General features: G+C 49.1%; 2 protein-coding genes across 2 annotated transcripts in view; one reads left to right on the plus strand and one right to left on the minus strand.

The window, feature by feature from the left end:
- Positions 1 to 21: 21 nt before the first annotated feature.
- Positions 22 to 19,915, minus strand: LOC128897257 (inositol 1,4,5-trisphosphate receptor-interacting protein-like 1). Its single transcript, XM_054162159.1, has 5 exons — positions 19,854 to 19,915; positions 18,787 to 18,869; positions 3,239 to 3,309; positions 505 to 2,008; positions 22 to 68 (listed from the first exon to the last, which is right to left on the minus strand). Exons 1-5 carry the CDS (start codon positions 19,913 to 19,915, stop codon positions 22 to 24), a joined length of 1,767 nt encoding a protein of 588 aa, XP_054018134.1.
- Positions 19,916 to 22,142: 2,227 nt separating this feature from the next.
- The window catches only part of DAAM1 (dishevelled associated activator of morphogenesis 1), a 94,469-nt gene continuing 94,264 nt past the window's right edge, over positions 22,143 to 22,347 (plus strand). The window contains exon 1 of the mRNA XM_054161714.1: positions 22,143 to 22,256. The gene's annotated coding sequence lies outside the window, so the exon portion shown is untranslated. The remainder of the gene's footprint in view (positions 22,257 to 22,347) is intronic.

The following is a 22,347-nucleotide window of genomic DNA, read 5'->3' on the forward strand; positions in this document are numbered from 1 at the left end:
TTGTACTCCCAAATGAGGGATTTAAGAACGGATGCCAAGACGTGTGTGGCAACCACGGCAGCCACTGCCTGCAAGGGAGAGAGTGAAGGGGTTCCGTGGGGCTGGGAACGAGGGACCTGGAGATGATGGGGGTGGGCACGTGAGCCACATTAGCTAGGAGCAGGGAGAAGGGGCCAGGCAGCTGGGAGGCAGCAGAGCCTGTGCCCATCCCAGCCCTGCCCAGCCCATGTCTTCACACCCTGCCCCTTCCCAAGCTGCTCTTGAAAGGGTCTAGGCCCTTTATGCAGTGTGAGAAACCAAACCCAGGGACCTGCACTTCTTCCCACACCCTGTTGCAGCCCTCACTGCTGGCCCAGGCAATACTGTGGCAATGATGCCAGCTGGCGCATTTATAGCAACCCCACCTGTAATGTGTCCCCTTTGAAGCATGGAGATGTGGGGTGGGGACGTTGCAAGCATGGTTGCCTCCTACTGTCCAACATCCTGAGCTGGACTTGGTCTCACATGCTGGATTCTGTGCCAGGCCCTGGAAAAGATTGAGAGGCTCAGCCATTTCATAGGCAGCGGGCAAGCTTATCTCCTCAGGCACGTTGTCATTGCCAAGGAAGAAGTGGTGGAGATGTTTCCTTTCCAGGCAGCAGTGCAGGTACTGCATGATGTCCTTGAGCCGTTCCACAAAAGCTCCCCTGCACCAGCCTGACAGGGGTGTGGTGGTCAGGAGGTGCATCACAAGGGCCTTCATGGCAGCACTTGAAAAGCCTGTGCCTGCCAGGATTTGGGTGCAGACACGCAGGCACTTCAGGTGGTAGCTGCCACGTGGCACCTGCCTGGCGACATGCTGGAAGGACTTTGCCTCTGCCACAGCACAGCTCGCTGACCATGTCGTGCTCGTGGTCAAGGTGGCCTCTCTACTGCGGCTGCACAGGAAGATGTCCGAGTCACCTTGCTGCAGCCCAAATATCAGCTCAGTGACAAAGGTTCTCCCCAGGCTATCTGTCAGCTGCAGCTTGCAGGAGCGTGGGGAGGGCAGCATCTTCAGATGGTAGTGACACATCTTAGGCCTCACGCCCCAGATCGATCTCACGAAGTCCTGGAACCAGGCGACGATTTTGTGCACATCTAGGTAGGAGCTGGTGCAGAGCACGCTGAGGAGGTGTTCCCACCGATGTCTCCTCTGCCTCTTGTCAGGATGGTGGAGGAAGCATGGCATGTTCTCCGCCGGTTCTTCTGTTGTGCAGGTGCACTTCAGTTGCACTTTGGCCCGGAAAGTCCTCTTTGGCCTCTGCTCCTCGATGCTCTCTTTCAAGCAGAAGGAGTGGCCACGACCGGCTTTCAGTGGCACCAGCAGGCGGTAGACAGCATCATCCCCATGATGACTCCAACCTTCGTAGGTGCTGCCTATCCCAATGGGTGGCTGCATCACTGGGAAATGAGTATCTGAGGAGAGCTCTTGGTACACCTGGATGACTTCCTCCACCAGCTCCTTCACCAGCCAGCTTCTGCAGGACAGCTCCTGCACTGGCCAGTGGATGTGCTTAGCCAGCAGCCTGTCCGTATGCTTCACCTCATCAGGATCTTCTCCATCAACTTCTTCCTTCTGCAGCTCCTCTTCTTCCTCTTCCAGCTCCTCTTCTTCTTGCCCAGGCTCTGGGTAGCTGCCACAATGCTCTTTCTCTCTGCTGCTGGCTGGCTCACGGCTCCATTTCTTGAGCCTCCAGCAGAGCACCAAGAGCAGGAGAAGGAAGCCGGCAATGGCCCAGAACTGCCACTGCTGCAAGGCAGCTAAGAGCATTGTTGTCCAGGCAACACTGCCCTGCTGCTGGCTCCTCTGCTCCAGTTCCTCCACCTCTCTCAGCAGATGAGCCATCTTCCTGCTCAGCATCTCCTCACGCTGCTTCATATGCTCCTTTGTGTACTCATCCAGCTCATAACCAACTTTTTTTGCCCCCAGAATGAGGGATTGCAGTACAGATGACAAGCCATGTACGACGACCATGGCAGCCATGGCCTGCAAAGGAGAGAGAGAGAGAGAGAAGGGGTTCAGTGGGGCTGGGAGTGAGGGACCTAGAGATGATGGGGGTGGGCATGGCCTTGCCCTCAATGCAGGTTAACAACCCAACACTTACAAGGGACCTGTGTTTTTGACCCAGCCCTCATCCAGCCCAGCCTTCCCCCACACCTGCAGTTACTACTGCTCCAGGCCAAACTGGGGCAATGCTGCCTGTGGCACATTTATAGCCTCCCCTACCTGGAGATGATGGAGGTGGGCATGGGAGCCACAGGGAGCTAGGGGCAGTGAAGAGTGGGGCCAGGCAGCTGGGAGGCTGCAAGGCCTGCACCCAGCCCCGGTGCCAGTGGCACTGTGCCCCGACCATGCTGCTCTCCAGTAGCTTTGCCCTCGATGCAGGGTAAGAACCCAACCCCAGGGACCTGTGTTTCTTCCCCTGCCCTCATCCCCCCCAACCTCCCTCCACATCCGCACTTACTGCTGGTCCACACCAAGCTGGGGGCAACACTGCCTTCTGGCACGTTTATAGCATCCCCTGCCCACCCATCCTCTACGATGTCACAAACTCCCCTGCCTACCCATCCCCTACGACATCACAAACTCCCCTGCCCACCCATCCCCTGTGACGTCACAAATGCCACAGCACATCGCAGCTGTGCCCGATGACCAGCTCCGGCCCTCCACCCCAGCCTGGCTCAGCAAGTCACAGCTGCCCCGGGCCACCAAGCCCTGAGACCCACAATGTACCACCCCCCCCGGCAGGACAGGCCTCTGTGCTTCTGGTCATGGCTGTGCTCTCGGTGCTTTCACCAGGCGGGTGGAGATTTCTCAGTGGGGAGCTCCCCCAGCTGCTAGAGCACCCTCTTCTCCATGGCTTGAATGGACACTTCTGCAGTACCAGCTCACTGGAGAATCTCTGGTATGGTCAGATTATCCATCCAAACCTGGTGAAGACAAGGGTCTCAGGGCCCAAGGAATGTTGTCACCATGCTTGCACCAGTGTGAAGGGAAAGCAGGGCAAAAATCCAAGATTCATAGAATCGTAGGATCACAGGATCAGAGACTCATAGCAGGCATTGGGTTGGAAGGGACCTTGAAAGGTCATCTGGTGCAAGCCCCCTGCACTAAGCACAGGCATCTTTGTAGCCACTGTGGTCTTGAGAGGAGGATGCTGCTGCTCCTGGCAGAGGGCTGCTGCCCAGGGATTTCCCTTCCCTTTCTGTGTCCCACATTCTCCCACTTTGTCCCCTGCGCCAGGAGGTCAGGTAGCTGCTTGCCTGCTATCAGTTCATCATGGGATCCTACATGGTGTGGCAGGAGTGGAAGATAACCTGCAAGGGTGCAGGGCCTTCTGCAGATAGCTGTTCTCTTCCATATCTGTTGTGGGGAGAATCTGTTGTGTTTTTCCATAACCCGAGAGCTAGTCTCCTGAAATCCGGGGAATGTGTAAGATGGCCAAGCGATACTGCCTGTATACACTAGAGAGTTCCTCACTGCCACAGGGTGGACTTAGTTCATTGCACTCATCATAAGCATGCCCTGAGTGGTACCCTGCCTCCATCCCTCCCTTTCTTCAGGTCCTGCTTGCAGTCACCGTCTCCTTTCTCTGTATCAAAGTCTCCACGCTTGCCTCCTCTCTACTGCGGGGTCCTACCTCTGTGGTCCTGCCTCTGTTTTTCCTTCCATCATTATTACTGTCCATCTGCATGGAAGGATCGATCCTTTGAGTAAATACCAAATCCCCCTGGGGGCAGCAGGGGACACAGTGCAATATGTTGACGTTTGAGAATGACAGCTTTGAGATGCAGTCTTCTTGATTCAGGCAGACAAAGCAAATAAGACTTCTGACAAAAAAAGTATCATTCATTTGGCAGTTATAACTACATGGTTTGGGTTTGGACTTGCAGTGTTCAGGCTCTCCTTTCCATTCTTGTGTCACTAGTAGACCTGAATATAGGAGGAAGAGGACAGGTAAAAATTGCTACACCTAGGACTTCCACTGCTGACTGAAATTACCAGGGACTCTGCAGTTCCTGTTAACATCACTGGGAAATGCAACCTGCGGGACCAACAGCTGCTGACAGTGTGGGATTGCTCAGTGGAAGTGCTCTAGCATCTCAAGCGTCAAATGAGTGTGCGTTACAATTTCAGCCCATGATATTTGTTTATGCATTTTCTCCTGCTTTCCAGATCTCCGTGCTGATTCCCCTTTTGGAAAAAGAGAGGTGTCGATTCCTGGTCATGGTGCCTGTTTAAAAGTAGTGTCAGGACTCCAGTTTTTCACTCAGAGCTCACTTTCACGAGCTGGCCAATTTGCATTGGGGATGGGACGTCTGCTAGTGGCACCCTACTGCTGCTGTCAACCAGCAGAATTTACAGCAGAAACCCACACAAAAGCAGGAGTCTTGGTTCAAATCATGTGGTGAAAATTGGCAAGAGCTTCAATCACATGTTGACTTCCAGAAGGTGGGACTGCCTTTCCTCTCATCATCATCCTACCTGTTTGGAGGAGGACATTTTCAGCACACTGGGCTGCTCACTCATCACACTTAGGAAAAGACTTTGGTGCAGATCTTATTTCATGTCACGGTCCCTCCCTACTCCACACAGCAATGCGGTGGGTTTGCATGTTGTGCTGCCTTGAGCTGGGCTGAGTGAAGATGGTGGGTGTCAGCCCACAGAGCGACTAAGTGATTGTTGAGGAATTTCTTTATCACTGTACTGTGTAAATAGAGATTACAGAGAGAATGGGGTTTGTACAGCTGTGAGCTGCTTCTGCAAGAGGAGGAAATGCAGTGTTAGGCAGTGTTTCATAGCCAGCTTCACGAGTCTTGTTGCAAAACAGGAGGACGTGGAGTCAACATGGTATCCAGGTAAAGAGAGAACAGCCGTGCTGCTCTACCTGCAGCACATTCCTCTGTTAGCAGTGCCTTGTGGACCAGCAAGATACCAAGCCCACATAGCTGGGTTTGTGTTTGTCCCCTCTGAGCCCCACCCCAGCAGTGGCACGCCCCTTCCAGGGCAGTGCTTGCTTCCTCGGAAGGTCTCTGTAGGTAGTAGTGTTGCAGGAACCCTGAGGACGTCTCTGATACACAGATTGAGGTCAAGTAGGAGCTCAAGTTGTGCTGAAAGTTCATTATATTTAGAGTGTCAGTTCTGATTACTTTCTGAGAAAAATTGCTTTTATTTGAGGGATGGCTAATTCTCTGCATCAGACCTTTAATTCTGATCAGAAGAGGGGAGTCATGAGTAGCATAGAAGAGTATACAGTGTAGCTTCCGGTATTTCAGTGGCTATCTCCTGTGTTGCGAGCAGGCCTTGAGAAGCAAGTAAAAATAAAACAGAACACATCACTGGTAATGAAAAACTGCTCCTATCCCAAAAGAGAGAATAGTAACATTTTCCACAGTTTGAGGTGTGGGCATTTGACAGAGCAAGTCCTGCTACCTGTTTGGATGGCACTCAGCCCACGTCCCATCTCTGTTTGCTCTGTAAATATTGGTTTTCCAATAGGCACAACTGTTGCACAGTATGGCCAGAGTTAAAGAACTGCTCTGAAAAAGAACCCCCCCCCTCCACATGCCTCAGTTCTGCAGCATTCCTGAGACAAGGCTGTATTTTTATCATCTTCAAAATCAGCTACATCTGCTGGGCTGAGCTATAACTGGAATCCCAACTCCTTCATTATGCCCTCCACTGGAGGAGTGAGCCAGCTTCTCTGGGGTATAATTTAAATTCTACCCAGTTCCACGGTTTCCTGAGAAAAAGATACCACCCTGGTGCACAAAGCTGGATGAGAGACTAGCCCAGCTCAGCTGCTGCAAGAGGACCTGCTGTACGCATAACAACCTTTCCTAAAAGTCACTCTGGGACAGAGGCTTCCATTGCTGCTATGGAGGAACCCTGGTTAAAACTGTCTCCGACATTTTAGCCTCTTCCTGCACACAGCAGATTTGAAGTAATTAGCTTTATCCCTCCACCTGACTCCGGTGGGTTTGCTGCTCTCTTGGGTGCTGAGCAAAAGTTGCCCTCTCGCAGCACTCAGGCTACTCAAAGCGGGTGGGATCTCCTGCACAGATCCCAGTTGCCTGCCAGAAATGCCTGGCTTCCTCCACACCGTCTGCCAGAGCTCTTCAACATAAGAGAAGCCGCTCCCAAAATGCCTTGCAAGGCATACCCTTGCTGTCACAGTTATCTAGATTTTTGCTCAACTGATCCAAAGAGCTTCAAAATCCTCAAGAGGAGGGCAAGGCTCTGAGTTGGACTTAAACTCAGGTTCTCTGAGTATTGACTGAAGGACACATCGGGAACCGCCGGGACCGCAAACATCCCTTGCACATGCTGCGAGGCTGGCGGGAATCATCTCTTATCAATCCATGGTGGAAAACTGCAGCAACTCTCTGAGAGTCCTCTCTTAGCACACATCCTAGGAGGCCGCTCTCCTGCCAGGTGTCCCAGCATCAAATGCATGAACAATATGGTGCTTCTGTAGGTTATCTATTTTAGGAAGGTCATTTCTGCGCCTTCTGACTTCAAAGGAAAATACTGAGAACAGGGAAATGAGGCCAACACCAGGCTTTGCTGCCCCAATGAGGACTGCTAGCAGGAGAAAAGTTTCTCGGTTTCGTTGCATCTGTTAACAGGATTCAATTAAGCTGACAGAAATGATAAGCATTTAGAGGGACACCAGCCATCACTCCTCACTACCAGACAAAATCTTTTGTCATGTCAGCAGTCATAAATCACAGTGATTGTCTTTGGGAAGTGCTATGCACTGTAACTAATCACCAGGGCTTAATTCAGCTTCCCTCGGGGCACCATTGTACCCGGTAGGCCAAAGTAAATGTTTTGTGTGGGTGGTATACAAGAAAGGAGTATTTGGGAGTATACCGATTATGTATATTTTCAGTGAATACATGTTACGGGGTGCTCCAAACCCCCCTTCCCCCACCTCCATCAGCGGAGGTTTGATATGGGAAGGCAAAGGCGCGAAAGGAAAGGAGGTTGGTTCTTTGCTCTTGCTCTGTGAGCTGAACAGACTGAAGGGACACTCGAGGCTTAGCCAGACAGTGGTTGTTGTTCCGTTGTCCCTCTGCTGAGGACTTTCCCTTGCTTTGGTGCTCCTGTTCCAGCAACTAGTTTGGGGAATGCAGCACCAGCTCTTCCTCTCTGGCAGACAAGTGTGTGAAAAACTGGGTGGGCAATGTGCAAACCATGTTACCTTGGAGGACAGTTCACCTTGGCATCACTTGAAAACAGAAGTGCAACATTTGGAGGGTTATGCTGCTTTCTGCAGTGTGGGAAGAAGCTTTGACACAAGGCAGAGGAGAGGCCACTCTGAAAATCAGTTGCTTTTGTGCATTTTTTCCCCTCCTCAGTTTGCAGATCAAATATAAGATGCCCAGCAATGTCAGTGACAAAGAGTTCTCTGCTAAAAGCAGTGAGATCAGGTCAGAAAGAGCTTGGCCCCTGTGCACCAAAACGACTGCTCTCACCTATACTGCCCATGTCCAGAGGTTTAATTTGGGTCTTTAGGAAGTGAGTTTTTTTATAAATTCCTGTTTCTGGAGTTAGGTAATTATGTTACAGGTTCTAACTTTTGCAGAAGAGGTTGCTTCTGCTGCTATATGTGCAGGGGAAAAAGCCAAGGCATATCCAGAAAGCACAAAACCCCAAGAGAGCCAACTTCTGTTACTTACAAACAAACAAACAAAACCCAAAACACGAAGCAGTGAAAAACCTCATGATTTGGGGAATGAGATAACAGCACTGCATATCTGTGAGACTTGAACAGCAGTGATTTCCCCTGTTTAATTCAGTGCAAAAAAAGTAACAAGACCTAAAAGAGTAATAAAAATCTCTGTTTTCCAACCCACACAAGTCTAAAGAGCAATTCCCAGCAAGGCAGATGGGAAAGCCAAAGCGCACATCCAGCCTTGAGCCGGCAGTTTCCAACCTGTCTCACCAGTTGTGCATGCCTCAGCCAGCGCATGATCAAGGCCTTCAGCAGGCGCTGATGGCACCTGGCCCCGTGGCAGTGAGCAGCTCTGGTGCATGCACAGCCTTACTGCACCATCCTTGAATCCTGCTCCTGGTGGAAGTGGTGACTCAGGCTTAATGGTACACCTTGCTCTGTGTACCAGTAAGCTCCACATCACCTTTGTTTTACCACCGCTGATGAGGCATCCTGCCTCAAGGCCCAACCAATAATCTCATTCTCTTATTTTGAAAACGGAAAGTAAAAATAATCTGCTTGGTACTCACTAACAGATTAGCCATCTCGAGTTGTAACTTTGATGACTCCTTCAGCCTACTCTAACCCACCTGTGCCAGAGTTCTCATTTGTTTAATCTGACATCTTCCTACAGGTTCTTCACGAAGAGGATTAAGAGAAGATGGGTTTTCAGAGCAAGCTGAGGTTTGTTTGAGGTTTTGCTTTGAAACTGTACACTCAACAGAGTATAGAGTTTGTGCCGATAGTGTTAGGATGAAGTGTTGCACACCAGTCCAAAATGAGAAGTGGAAAGGGCTGATCGAGAAATTGGAGGGACTGTGGGTTGGGTTTTTTTTTGGCAAAGCTGGAGGCTTGGTTTCAAAAAGCACAGACTTCAGTTCCATGCTCACAAGAAAGTGTCTGTAAGTTAAGAACTTTTAAAATCTATGTAGATTCTAGATGTGTTTTAGCATGAAGGCATGTAAAAGCTTTTGTATCCAAAAGAGCGGGAAAAAGAATTGAAATGCAGCGCTATATTTCTCATGTCCCTCAGATTATTTGTTTCTCTTCCAAGCTGATTTATGGTGTTATTGTGGATTTATTCAAACAAAAAGGGTCTGCACTTTAGGAGGAACTGATAGATCAGCCAAAATGCCCAATCCAATGGTATTAGCATTAGCACAAAGCAGCTTCTGGTGGGCATGAGTGAGTAGATCCTGGTTGACGTTAAAAGCGGCTAATCTGCCATGTGAGCTCCGGGTACCTGTCACCACCTGTCACCTGGATCACAGAAAGATGTAATATTCAGCAAACTACATACTCTTTCTTTTTTTTGTGGCTGAGCTCATCTTTAGAGTCAAGCTGTAAAGATACTTTTTCACCACGCAGAGTTTGTCTCTTTGCATGAAGGAGAGAGGAGGCTGAGGAACAGCCCAGACACATGAACAAAGAGAACAATAAGAACCATTCTGCAAGCAGAGGCTGCTGTGGTCTTGGACACATTCACAGGGACAAAGGAGATCAAATACGAGGCTCCAAAGCAGCAGGATCATTCTGCAGGCTGGATTGCACAGTGATTATACAGCAATTTGTCCAACATAACTTCCCAGGGCCAAAATGCAATCAAGAACCCTTCCCTTAGACTCATGGTTTCTCTGCAGAGCCACAAGACCATCTGATAGTTCCCTGGCAGCCATGGCTGTGGACAGCCTTGTGTAAAGCCATAGTAAGTTGAATGTCCAGTTTACGAACTTTTCACTTAGAATGAAGCTGAGTTGGAGGCGCAGTGCAGGGAGTGATGTCCGGGTCCCTCCTCTCACACTGACCCACTCTGGTCCTGTGGTTCAGAAGAAAGTACCAGTCAAGTCATCCTTTCTGAGCCAACTAGAGCTTTAGTTAGAGACAGCACTGGGGCAATAGGTTGCTGGCATTTCCTAAAAGCTGAAGCTGGGCTTTTAAAGAGGAACAGTCCTGGGGATATTACCCAGAGCTTGCTACCAGGCACTCTCGTTGATATGGAGTACAGAGAGCAAGAAAAGATAAATGAGCATGGTTTCTATTGTAGCTCCATTAGAGCTTTGTCCCTGTGCTCCCAAAGCAATGGGCAGAGCTGTGGGGATGACAGGATGCTCTGGGCTGGGAACAGAGAGGTGTGACTCCCCAGTCCCCTTTTTCTCTGCTAGGGTGTTTCCATGCAGCTACAAATTGCACCACTTCTGACGAGGACATCTTGTAACTGCACTGCCTGCCCCACTCACCCTCCCTGCCTCTGAAGCTGAGTGTTTGTACTAAACCACAGAGACATGAGGATCTTGAAAGATGGATGATGTCAAACATCTCTAAAAGGAGTCTTGGATGCAGAAACATTTTCTGAGCACATCCAAAGGAATCTCTTCACCTCTCATTCCTGCCAGCAGAATTGCTCAGGGCATCTGTTTTAAGCAGATGGACGGTAGCCCAATAAAAACAACGTCAGCTTTTGTATACTGCCTCCAGTCCAAGCCCTTCCAAGAGAGACTGTTTGGAATAGCAAAGAAATACACATGCAGGCTAGCCCACAGTATCTGCCAGGTTTGTTGGAGCCACAGTGCCTGTGTCATGGGTACATTTCAAGCATTCACTCCCCAAGGGGAAATCCTACCTCCAGGCGTGAACAGGGAAGAAGAGGGGCATTTGGGGCTGTCAAGAACATGCATGAAGCACTTGTTTACACCTCTGCTTCTTCACTAGTTTAACTCAGGTTGGTGGTAGGACATTCCTGGAGCATCCTTCCCAGAGAGTGTGTCATGCTGTGTGGGGCAGTACTCAGTGTCAGAAGCAATTGGTACCAAGAGCTGATAGGCAGAGCCAAAGAAACCAGTCAGCCTAATGTTGGCTCCTTTAATCCATACTTGGAGGTGTGATCCAATAGCACGCTTGGCACCCCTGATGCCAAAGGGAGTCACTTAGAGAAAGTTGAGTACCCCATGCCAGAAAAAAAGCCCCTTGCATCCCAGAGAGCAGCTGGTTGTCCAAAGATTCAGTTGTCAGCTCCTGGTTTTCATGCTGAGGTTGTCAATGATAGGGCAAAGGTGAATGGATACTCACCAGCTGTCATCTCCTGCTGTCATCCTCCACAGTGATGCCAAGTCAGAGGAAAACCTGGGCTGGGTAATTTTGGCAGTGTATACACCAGAACCTCCCAGGCAGCCCTTCCCAGTGCTGACTCAAACCAGTCTTTGTACCCAGGATTGGTACACTGGGCTGCCCCTGGCTTGCAGTGCTCGTGTGTCACCTTTGCTGATGAGCAAGGCCAAAGCCAGGAGCCCAGGCAATTAAAAGAATGATTAGTGGAGTCTAATTTGTTTTCCAGACCTTGCTTCAGGAGAAGTGGAGAAGAGTCCAAGATTCTTTGAGCCAAAATATAGTTGTTGACACTCTGTGCTGAAGCAGGATGGATGGCTGGAGGCAGAGGGGTTATGGGGGTCCCAGAAAGAGCCCCCAGTAACTGCACCATGGGTGTTGGTTGTCCCTTGGCCAGGAGCAGCCCTGGCAGCAGGTAAAGGGACACAACAACCCATTGCCTGAGCTGAAGCCATAGGAAATAAATTCGATTGCTATTAGCATCTGGCAGGGCATCTATAAAATGGACATCTTCCTTCAGCCAAAGAGATCTCTTCAGCAGGAGCACTTTTGGCCCCAGATAGCTCCTTCTACTCAGGATCTTTGCTAGTGAAAGCTTAGAGTGTTCTAGACCTGGTGTAAATAAATAATGTAGAAATAATACAGATCTAATAAAGCCATTATCTGGAAAGATTGCAGCATAATCTCCAGCACAATGAAGATAATGAGTGTTGAATCATGCCTGGAGCATTCTAAGTAAGCAGCAGTGGTTGAGAAAGTATAGGAGTGGATTTTAGGTCTCAGCCTGTTGCTTGCCTATGGCTTTCTGGGATGAGCTGTGTTGGTGCTCAAGCTGTGATTTCACATTTCTCCTGGTGACTGCTGGCTCAGCCTTCTGTGCTCCCATACCCTTCATCTTGGGCTGATCTGGGGAACTGGCTGGCTTGGCCATGCCAGCATGACCAAGCGAGTGGCACAGGACTGGGAGGAGCACATGGAGAAAGGATGGGGATGGGGAGGAGTCACTGCTTCATTTCAGGCCCCTTTTCAGCCTCTGCTGAACGCTCTGCTGGTGATAACAGTTTGTCGCCAAAGGGGAGCAGCCTTTCCCATATAATTAATTTCCATGAGGAAGAAACTCCATTTGTGTCCCAGGGCCTTGAGGGCTCTGACTGCAGCTTGGAAAGGACACTGGTTGTGGCTGCTTAGCTGGAGTGAAGGGCACCTTTCCCTGGAACTCTTGTGACGGTAAAGGGAGGGTGATCCTGTGGCCAGAGCAAATTCCTGCTTGCAAAACCCTTTGCCTTTGCATAAAGGGAGGCACAGGACAAGGGACTTGTGGGGGCTGGGTTCAGTGGTGTTGTGAGCTTAAAAATCACTGGCAAGCAGGAGAAGATGGCAAGAGAGGTCTGCTAAATGCACAGCTTTGCAGCAAGCCCCAGAAGCAAGCAGCCATCCCAAATTAAAGCCAAACACCCCCAGACAAGTTGAGGATACACAAAGGAACTGACAGCCTCTGAATCTGGCCTCACATCAATGAGTTATAACTTGAAAGCTTTATTTATACTGCTAGGAAAAACAGCTGCAGAAAAATACTGACAACCTGCTTTAAAGGGGAATTTTGACAAGGAAAGAAGCATTGGGCTCTTGATGGAAAGAAGAGTAGACAACTGCTCTAAATTCCCTTCAAAAAGCCCAGCCTTGGAGTGGAGAGCACTGCAGAAGGATTTGTATAATCTGGAGAAAATAAAAATATTTTGGGAAAAAAAATTATGCAAATGCCATCAAAACCTAACTTGAGGAGATGGAGAGAGCTTAAAGGGAGTTACGAGCAAGGGATAGGAGTCAGGGAGTAGGTGCTATGCTTGGCAAGCTTTGGTTTTGGGTTCCCTCAGGCCAAGCCAAGCTTCTTGGTGCTGGGTGATGATGATGTTGGCAAGGGCACCCTATGCACATGGACCTGTGAAATGCTGGAGAAAACTATTTGCAACTGTCAAACAGATGGAGCTTGCTATGGTACCCAGAAGAGCTCTATGGCTGAATCCCTATCTGCACAGTGATAAAAAGTGGAGATGAGGAGATAACTCTGTGGCAAGATTCTCGCAAGCTCATAAATCACTGCAAGCCCTGGTCTCGGGGCTGATGAAATCACTGGGAACCCTGTGGCCTGGTTTCCACAGCACTGCCTGTCCTGCCACTAGTGATGGTATCATTGGAGGAAAAATGGAGCCAAACTGTTGGGAGAGGGTTGGCTTTTTCTGAGCAACAGGGAAGCTCTTACAGCCCAATGCTTTCTTAGGATGAAATTATTTAAGCACCTCTCTGGCATCCTGCTGATCTTTCGGAGTCAGGGAGCCCCATAGCTGAGACTCCTCAGGATGATAATTGTGGTGTATTTGCAGAATCAAAGGTTTCCCCTTGGAGCAGAGCCAGCAAGCTTTGGGAAGAAGAATGGATCTGATACAAAGGGGTTTTTTTTAAAGCCCATTAAATTGCCTAGGGGCTGAGCTCATGTTCCCACCACCTCAGCAGTCTGTGCTGGGGAAATGAGGTTTTGTTCCCATCATCTCAGCCCAAGTGGGAAAGTTCTTCCCCCTTCCTTGCCTTCCTAGGTCTGCACGGTGAGCGGAATTACCCCAGGGTCTGTGGAGAGACTCTGACTGCAGCAGGCCCAGAGGAAGTTGGGGCGTTGCTACCTCCCACCTCCAGCTGCAGGGAGGCTGGAGCTAGAAGAACAAGCTGCTGCTTTAGCCACAGATGGGAGCTGTGGGAGACATGCAAGACCTGGTGTGTGTTTGAGCCCTGAAGCCTGCAACCTGTGCTCATCATTTCTGTTGTATAGGCCAGGCATTTTGGGAGGTGTGAAAATGCTCCCAACACTTGATCTCATCTACAGCTCACCACAGATTAGAACAGAGAGAGATGTGAGATCTTTCTATAGGAGCTGGAGGTTCTTCTCCAAGGCAAGTCTATGTCCAAGATATAATCTTACGAGGGACTGTGGTGTTTCAGAGATAGTGGAGTATGCATGTCCATTCCCTCCTAGTGACAGTGCCATGGAGGATGCTTGGGGCAGCCCACTTCATCCTACATACCCTGGACTGGCTCTGTCATGTATATCAGCCAGCACCTCAATCTTATGGCAACCATTCAGCTTCCCAGATTTGGCCTGAAACTTAAACAGCCTGACAGACCCATCAGCATTTCTCTCCTTAAAGGTTTCTTGAAGCAACCAGCCCTCAGAGTAAGCTCTTAGTCATGCCACCCCCGTGGAAAATATAAGGATGGAGTTAATAATCCAGTTGTGACTAAGGAAATTGCAACTGGGGAGGTAGCCCTTGCTGTTGGTGTGAGCCTGATTTCCCTCTTCACCAGCTTGGCAACACCCTTGTGTCACCAGCAATTTGGGGCAGGGAGGGGATGGTCAGGCTCCATCCACCTCACTGGGACAGGTAGTGCAGGGCAGCTCCTGTCCCTGCCACATCTCCTACTACCCCCACCCTTCCACTGCACAGGAGAGCTGCTCATCTCTGCTCTCCCAGGGACTCCTTCTGTGTCAGGGTTGTGGTGCTCTCCCAAGGCTGCAATCTGAGTTTGTGACCATGAAGCACCACCAGCCAGGGCTACCAAGATACTGAGGACATCAGGATATGTCAGAACTTTGTGCATTGACCTAAAATTATTGCAAGGTGGGTTTATGTGCTTGAGCAGAAGACAAGAGAAAAACTTCCCATCAGGAAACTTTTCCATCAGCGCTATTCCTGCAGGTGCAGCCCAGAGCAGCCAGAGGTGGCTGCAAGGCCTCCTCTTTCCTGTCGTGAGCACCACTCCCAACACAGTGACTGATGAGCTGATGAAGCCACCACGCATAGAGACCCTGGGGTGCGACTGCGTCTGGGTTTCATGGAGAACGGCATGTGAGCCTGAAAAAATCCTCACAGCAGAGAAATTGCAACTGAGGAGCAACCAGAAGCCCTCAAGGGAAAACCCATAAGCAAATTAACTCAGCCAAGAGAGATGATCTGAGAGTGGTGACGTCACCCTAGGGGTGCCCAGCAATGGAGCAAGGAGGCTGAAGCCACCCTAAGATCACTCCATCCACCCAGGATGCCTGCCCTGTGATCTCTTGACAAGGATGTGAAAGGGACCTGCTGCTCTGCTGACTGTAACATCATTATTCAAGTCTTGCTTCAGATTTGTTCTGAATTCTGGTTATTAGAAAGGAATGCAGCACCAGGACCTGCAAAAGTCACACTGATGCTTTGCAGGATACTGGGAGCATGTACATCCAATTACATTTCTCCATCCAGGGATGGGAGAAATTTTCCTGCTTGTGCTGGTCGCTGAGTCTTCACATTCCAGCCCTTGTTCTGGGAGGAACAAAACCCCTTAGCTCTGCACTTACTGAAGACAAGAGTCACAAACTTGAAGTCATCTGGAGTCAGGCACTGTAAAAATTTAATGATGCAGGACAAATCAGGGTGACCAAAATAGCAAACAAGACAGAGATGGTCTTGTGATTTAATGTGCTCAGGAGTCAGGGTATCTGGGAGCAGTTCCCAGGTTGACCACAGCCTCCATGTGTAACCTTAGCTGAGTCACTAGGGACAAACACTGCCAAGATTTGGCTTAAGCATCTTCCAAAAGTAAGATAGGTGCTTGGAAGATGGAATTGCATAAAAAAAAAATCAGGAGGATTAAGATATCTGAAATGCAGCCATTTTGATGAGGGCTCTTTAATTCCTATTGGATAAGCTCCTCTCCCTAATGGATGGTGGAATTGGGCTGGGACCCACCTGGTGACCTAGGGGTTAACTGTTTTATGCTCCATTAAGAAGATGAAGGCTCAGCACAAGAACTTAGCACTTCTTCACTCTCCTCTCTGCTACAGCTCTGAAGAAAAGGATGTTCCAGTGACAAGGCAGCAGCCTCACTTGATTCCCTGGCTATCACAGCCAGGTGGGTTTCAGCCCACTCACCCAAGCGGTGGAGCCAGAATCTGGCCAGGCAAATTCCAGTTCCCTATCTTCACTTCCTGCAAAAGATTTAAGTGACTCCCTGGCATTTTGCTGGCCCCTTTGCAAAGGCAATAAATTCAACGCCTGCTAGATGTGAACAAATAAAAGCAGCTCTCCCTGTAGGTTCTGTATGCATGCATCCCTGTTAAACCCTCTTCTGTCAGCCTGAGCGACAGCTAGTGTAAATCTGCAGTGGTCTCTGGGCTGGAGAGAGAGGCACTGATTTACACCCCCCAGTCTGTCCCTTCTGTGTCTTCTTCCTGCTTTGCATCTTCCCTGGCCACTACCCCTCACCTTAACTCTTTCCCTGTTCTCAGGAGATACATAATCCTGGATGTGAAGAAGATGTTTGGGCCCTGAAATTTCATCTGTTAAGAATTTGCTCCATCAGCTTTGAAGCAGGATGGGGTTTTTTTGGTCTGATACCTTTAAAGGCAACTCAGTGCAAGAAAAGTCATCTTCAGGAATAGGGGGCAGAAAAATGGTGTGAGCAAATAAGTATGGATTGTTGTCTAGCAGGGTTGAGGAGCCTAGGAGGGAAGAGATAATGTTCTCAGCCCACACTGAGCAGCACATTTCCCCCAAGACCAAGCAGATGATGGTGGCACAATCTGTCAGAGTATCTGGGGAGGAGGATTCACTGTCATGAACTGTGTAGCAGGAGCCTGATGAAAACAGGCCAGGCACAAGCGAGATGATCGAACCCAGGACAATGGTCACACGTGCAGCATCTCACAGGGGACAGCCAGGAGGATGGATGGTGAGGAAAGTATGCGGCTCTGCTGGATGCAGAAAGCAGGCAAGAAGGGAGGAAGGCAACTGTAGGAGTCACAGAACAGTGTGGGGTGAAGGACCCTGGCCGAGGCACTGAGATTATTGATGTCTTCCTACAGCCCCAGCATGCCTGCAAGTGCTTTTTCTCTCATTGCTACTCATCCAAGTCATCTTTTCCTGGCAAAGCACAGCTGGCTGTCCAGGAGAAGTGGCTGGCAGAGGCTGTGCTCTCCCAGTATCTCCCAGCAGAGAGTGTGTTTGGACAGGGCAGATCCGGAGGAAGACTTCAACTAGAGGCAGTAGCTCTTTGCAAGAAGTCTCACAATCTGCTCTGTAATTATTTCTTAAATTTTATCCTTCTCTGAAGACATTGGAAAAGAAATCAGTCACATGGGCTAAATAACCCCACATCTACCAGGGAACAACTCCCTTGTACACCATAAAGCATTTATATGCATGTGATTAAATGCCATTGAAGCAAACGGGAATTTGCTTACTAGCAAATTACAAATTCCTTACAAGCTTAAGGACTTTGCAGAATGAGGGCCTAAATCCACCGAGTCTCTGCTAATGCTCCCAGCCAGCACAGACAGGGCTGAATCCTGCCTTGGGAATGCATTTATTTTCCCTTTTGAGGCTATGAAACATTATGCTGAAGCTTCGCCTCCCCCTGCCAGCTGCTGGGAGCTGATCTGAATGCTGGGGCGAGATCAGGCTCAGCACAGTTCGGGGTAATGCTGGCCTATAGAGCAGTTTGTTTTCAAGCAGAACCTCCCAACTCAGACACAGAGCTGCAGAAGGTCTTCTACATACTCTAAAAACCTTTTATCAAAGAAAGGACGAAATATATAATGCTCTCTCTGCCTTTGGACTAAAACTAGGCCTGACTGCAGTCAATGAAAATCTTCACATAAGCTCCAGCAGAGCAGGATAGTGGTAGCAGCTCAGTGTGGTTTTGTTCATTTGGTGCAAGTCTTCAGCCAAAACAGAAATTAAATAAAATCAATGGCCCATTTTTCTGCTTAGCAGATCACCTGTGCAACATGAAAGACTATAACCTCAAGAAGAGAAGGCTTCCCCCCCCAAATCAATTTTATTTCATTTTTGTGAGAGGATGGGTTCCATATTCCACTGCTCTCAGCTGAATCAGGAGTGTCCTTTTAAGTTTCACTGGAGCAGACATATAAAAACTCACCCCCAGAGATCAGAAAGTATTGATCTCACATGGATTGAGCTCAGAGAACATTTATAGGGCCTAGTGAACAACACCAAGCATATTCTTACAGATTTAGAACAAGAAACATGTCTTTTTCCCTCACCTCAGAGAAAGTCCTAGTTTAGTTGTGCATCCAATGAACAATCCCTACCAAATACTTCCTGTTAAAAGGCATTACAGGGATTATCCTCCAGGCAGGCTTGTTACCCATTCTTCACTTTTCAGGGATGGATGCTCATCTGTCTTACGGGATGACTATTGCATGTGTCCTACTTAGCCAGAGAAGCTCTGGGCAGCTGGTTATTGGGTTTTCCTGTCTGAATACAGGAGCTTAATTTAATAGGCAGTTGTTTGAAAAACAAGCAGGAAAGCAACACAATGGGACTTGATAAGCAGCCTCCAAACAAGCTCTGAGAAGGCAATTACAAGAAAATGGCTTAGATGTTTCAATAAGGAAGATCCACTTCCAGATGCCAACTGTTACACAGCTGCTTGCCCAGGTTGGGAGCTTTCAGATCAAACCATCACTAGATGGTTAACGGATGTCTTTAAAGAGGGGAGTGGGAAGGGGAGTCCTGAGGAGACATTTTCTGAAAAAATATGAATGCAAAACATAAGAAAAGCTCTCCTGGGACACAGAGACCATCCACTCTCTCTTTCCTAGCCAGTGGTGCATGATAAGCCAAGGGCATGAGAAGTGTACAGGGATATTTTCCCATAAACTATCCAAGCCTACAGCAGGCTGCAGCTCCAGGACTTCCTGAGCCTGAGGTTTGTATAGAAATACTGTATTGAATGGTCCTAACCTAGCCAGTTACAAAGGTGGAAAATGGGCCATATCTTTAATCATTAGTTCTTTGTTGAGAGCAGAAACCAGAACTGCTCACAGTATTCAAGAAAAGAGCAAACCAGGAATTTGTGCAGTAGTTTTTCCTCTTTCCTTATTAACTCTTACCCATCCGTTTGCTTTCTTGACTGCTGCTCAGCAATGAGTTGGTGCTGTCATCCAACTTCTTGCTATAACCCAGGATACTTTTCCTGTGGGGTGACCGTTCAGGGCCCATCATTGTGTGCATGATGTTAGGAGTTCTTCCTCTGAGGCTCATCATTTACATTTATCTACACTGAATTTCATCTGTCATTTTATCACTGAGTGACCTGAGGTCCTTCTGTGGTTTGCTGCCATTGGCCTTTCTAAGCAGCTCGGTGTCACTAACAACCTCCCCACCCACCCCTGTTTCTACATAATTGATGTAGATGCCAAACAGTGCAGACCCCTGCACAGATCTCCACCAAACTCCCTTGGGCATCCCTCTGCTGTGGAGGCTGACCATCCCTGTCTGGCCTTTGTGGTTTCTTTTTTTAAACCACTTAATTTTTCATGGCTTCTCACTCTCCACAAAAGCCTTTGATGAAGAATTTAGGAAATCCATATTTGCTACATCCATTAGATCTTCGTTGTCCATCAAATCTTTGGCTTCATCCAAGGACTGTGGTAGATTTTCTGAGTAACAGTTTCACTCGCCTAAAGCTGTGCTGGCTCTTCCCCAGCACAGATATCCTTATCCTTGTGTCCCACCAGTTTCATAGCACCATCATTTGCCTTACTGCTCCAAATAACCTGCCTTTGACACATTCTGACCCAAAACTGCCTCCATGATTGCCACCTCCCATTGCTCCAGCTCCAAAGTAACATTAAGAGAGCACCCGCCCACCATGGTGAGTATGTTGCTATTTGCAGCTTGGGTCCCTGCAGTACCCTGTGCAAAAAAACAGACAGTTGTAGTAATTTGTGATGATTCCTTTTGCCAGTTGTGATCTATGAGCCCTTTTTTTGGTACTTCAGCTTGCGATGAAGTCTCCAACAAACAGTCTGCAAAGGGTCCCAGCACTGAGAATCTCCAAAGCCACACCGTGACCCACATGGAAGACCTCACACATCGTATTGGGTTAGAACAGGAATTACAGCAAGGCATCTCTTGCTGTGGGCTGGCACAGACACAGAGACAGGTTCTGAGGTACCTCTGGCAGTTAGCATCTTCTTGTGCTTCTGGGGAGTGGTAAGTCCTTGGCAAGTCAAGCATGTCTGTAGAAAAGTGTAAATGTTTTTTGAACAGACTATTTCAATTTTCAGAGTATCAGCTAGTTTCCAGGAAGGTGCAGGGTGGATTCTCTGCTGGAAGGTTCATTCTCGGGATGGTAGCCCAAGGGCTGGTACTTGTTTGCCAAAGGCTATATTGTGAAGAGCCATTTAAAAAAGTTTAGAGGTGAATCTAGCCCAGGAACAGGGAATTGGAATGACTTTGCAATTCACAAAATAGTTTCTCTCCTGGCAAGTCATACTTATCCTGCAGAGCTCATTCCTATAGGCTAGAAGGGGTTAGAAAAAGCACTGGCCATGCTAAGAAGAAGAAAAATCTACTCTATGGCAGTGTAGTTTTGTTGAGATAAAATACATCTTATTTGCCTTAAACCCCAAAAGGATCAGCTGACATCTTAACAGATTTCTCTAATGAGCATAACCCTCCCTGAGACTCTATTGGATTTTCCTTCAGGGATGGTATAGAACACTTGTTTGGAACACGGATTTTGGTATGAAATGTGGGGCTTGGGACTGAAGCCGTATAGGATGGCTTGAAACTCTGCAGGTCCAATCTGGTTTTATTTTGCAAATCAAGCCCTGGGATAGGTTAGAGGGGGAGGGAAAGCTGGTGTCAGGCCTGTAGGCGCTTCACCTGCCTGGCTCTTGCATGGACCCTATATAGAGACAAATTTCGTAGAGTCATCATAGAATCATACAATGCCTTAGGCTGGAAGAGACCTTAGAGATCATATAATCCATCCTCCCTGCCATGGGCAGGGATGCCTCTCAACTAGACTAGGTTACTCAAGGCCTGTCTGTCTCCCTCATACAGATGGCCACCCAGGAGTCTGTGCATAACCTATCCCGCTTCTCATGTTATATTTTGTTCCATGCTTTCATATCGACTCCCCAAAGGATGCTGTTTCTTTACTTTCCCATCATTGGCCCTTCTTTTGTCTCTGTATCAATTTGTGCGGGCTCCATGTGAAAAACAATCCCTGTGAATTCCTCCCAGTCTTTCAGACCTTCCCATACAGTTGTTACCAAGAAAAAAAACAACAAAAAACCAAGATGTAAACAGCTTGCCCTCTTCTCCTGAGAAAAAAGCTTACTTAAGCTAAAATGTTACACACTGTTAATGTGATCTGGAGTTTTGATGTGCACCAAAAGCAATAACTACTCTTTCTGCATGAAGCCCACAGCCTTATCTCATGCAGTGAGGTTATTCCAGTCCATGTGGAAACCAAACCATCTATCACATTGCTGCTCTGATTTATGTGAAATGGGAAGCCCCGGAAAATTGATTTCTTAAATCCAAGCTGACAAGCGAAGAATATTGTAGCTTGGGAGAAACTTTGTCAGGCAGCTGGGATGCTGATCCTGTGTGACCATGATCCACCCTTGTCGACAATTGGATGAAACTTGATCTTCCCGGGTTGCGTGCAGAGAAGTGTGACCAGCAGGCGGAGGGAGGCGAGTCTGGCCCTCTAACACCACTCTGGAGCACTGCTTCCGGCTGTCGAGTCCTCGGCACAGGAAAGACTGTTGGAGCATGTCCAGAGGAGGTCACAATGATGCAAGGGCTGGAACCCCACTGCTGTGAGGACAGGCTGAGATAGCTGGGGCTGTTCATCCCCGAGAAGAGAAGGCTCCAGGGAGACCTTATCGTGCCTTTCAGTAGTTAAAGGGGCCATTCAGAAAGATGCGGACAGACTCTTTAGCAGGAGCTGTTGTGATAGGGTGATGCTTTGAAACTAAAAGAGGGGAGATTCAGATTAGTTACAAAGAATACATTTCGTTACACCGCGGTGGTGGAACACTGTCCTAGGTTGCCCAGAGAAGTGGTAGATCCCCCATCTCTGGCAACGTTCAGGGCCAGGGTGGATGGAACTCTTAGCAACCTGATCCATTTGAAGATGTCCCCGCTTACTGCAGGGGAAAAGATGACCTTTAAATGTCCCTTCCAACCTAAACCATGACTTTACGACTCACTGCTGCTCTGGGTGGCAGCTGGGCTCTCCAGGACACTCCTCTGGAGCGCGCAGTCACCGGCGAGAGCCCCTCAGCGTGCCTCCTGCCTTGCTCAAGGCCTCCGCCCGGTGCCGCCCCCCTCGACGCGGCTACCGGGACCGCCGCCTCCCTGGCGCTGCTTGCGCTTCACTACAGCTCCCGGCGGCAGGCGTGACGTCACTGCGCGGGGCGGGCCGGCGCGGGCGGGGCGGGGCGGCCGCGGCCCATTGTGGGCAGGGGCCGGGCGGGCTCCGCGCCGCGCAGCGCAGCGCCGGCAGGTACGGCGGGGCCGCGCCGTGCCGGAGGGGAGTGCACTGCGCCCGCTGCTCCCGGTGAGTGCACCGCGCCAAGCCTGTGCTCGGCTTGGCTGGGGTTTTTGTCGAGGGGCAGGGGGGTGTTGCTTTTCTGCCGTGCCCCGAGGGC

This window comes from Dryobates pubescens, chromosome 5, assembly GCF_014839835.1.
Source record: "Dryobates pubescens isolate bDryPub1 chromosome 5, bDryPub1.pri, whole genome shotgun sequence".
In the NCBI taxonomy this organism is placed as follows: domain Eukaryota; kingdom Metazoa; phylum Chordata; class Aves; order Piciformes; family Picidae; genus Dryobates; species Dryobates pubescens.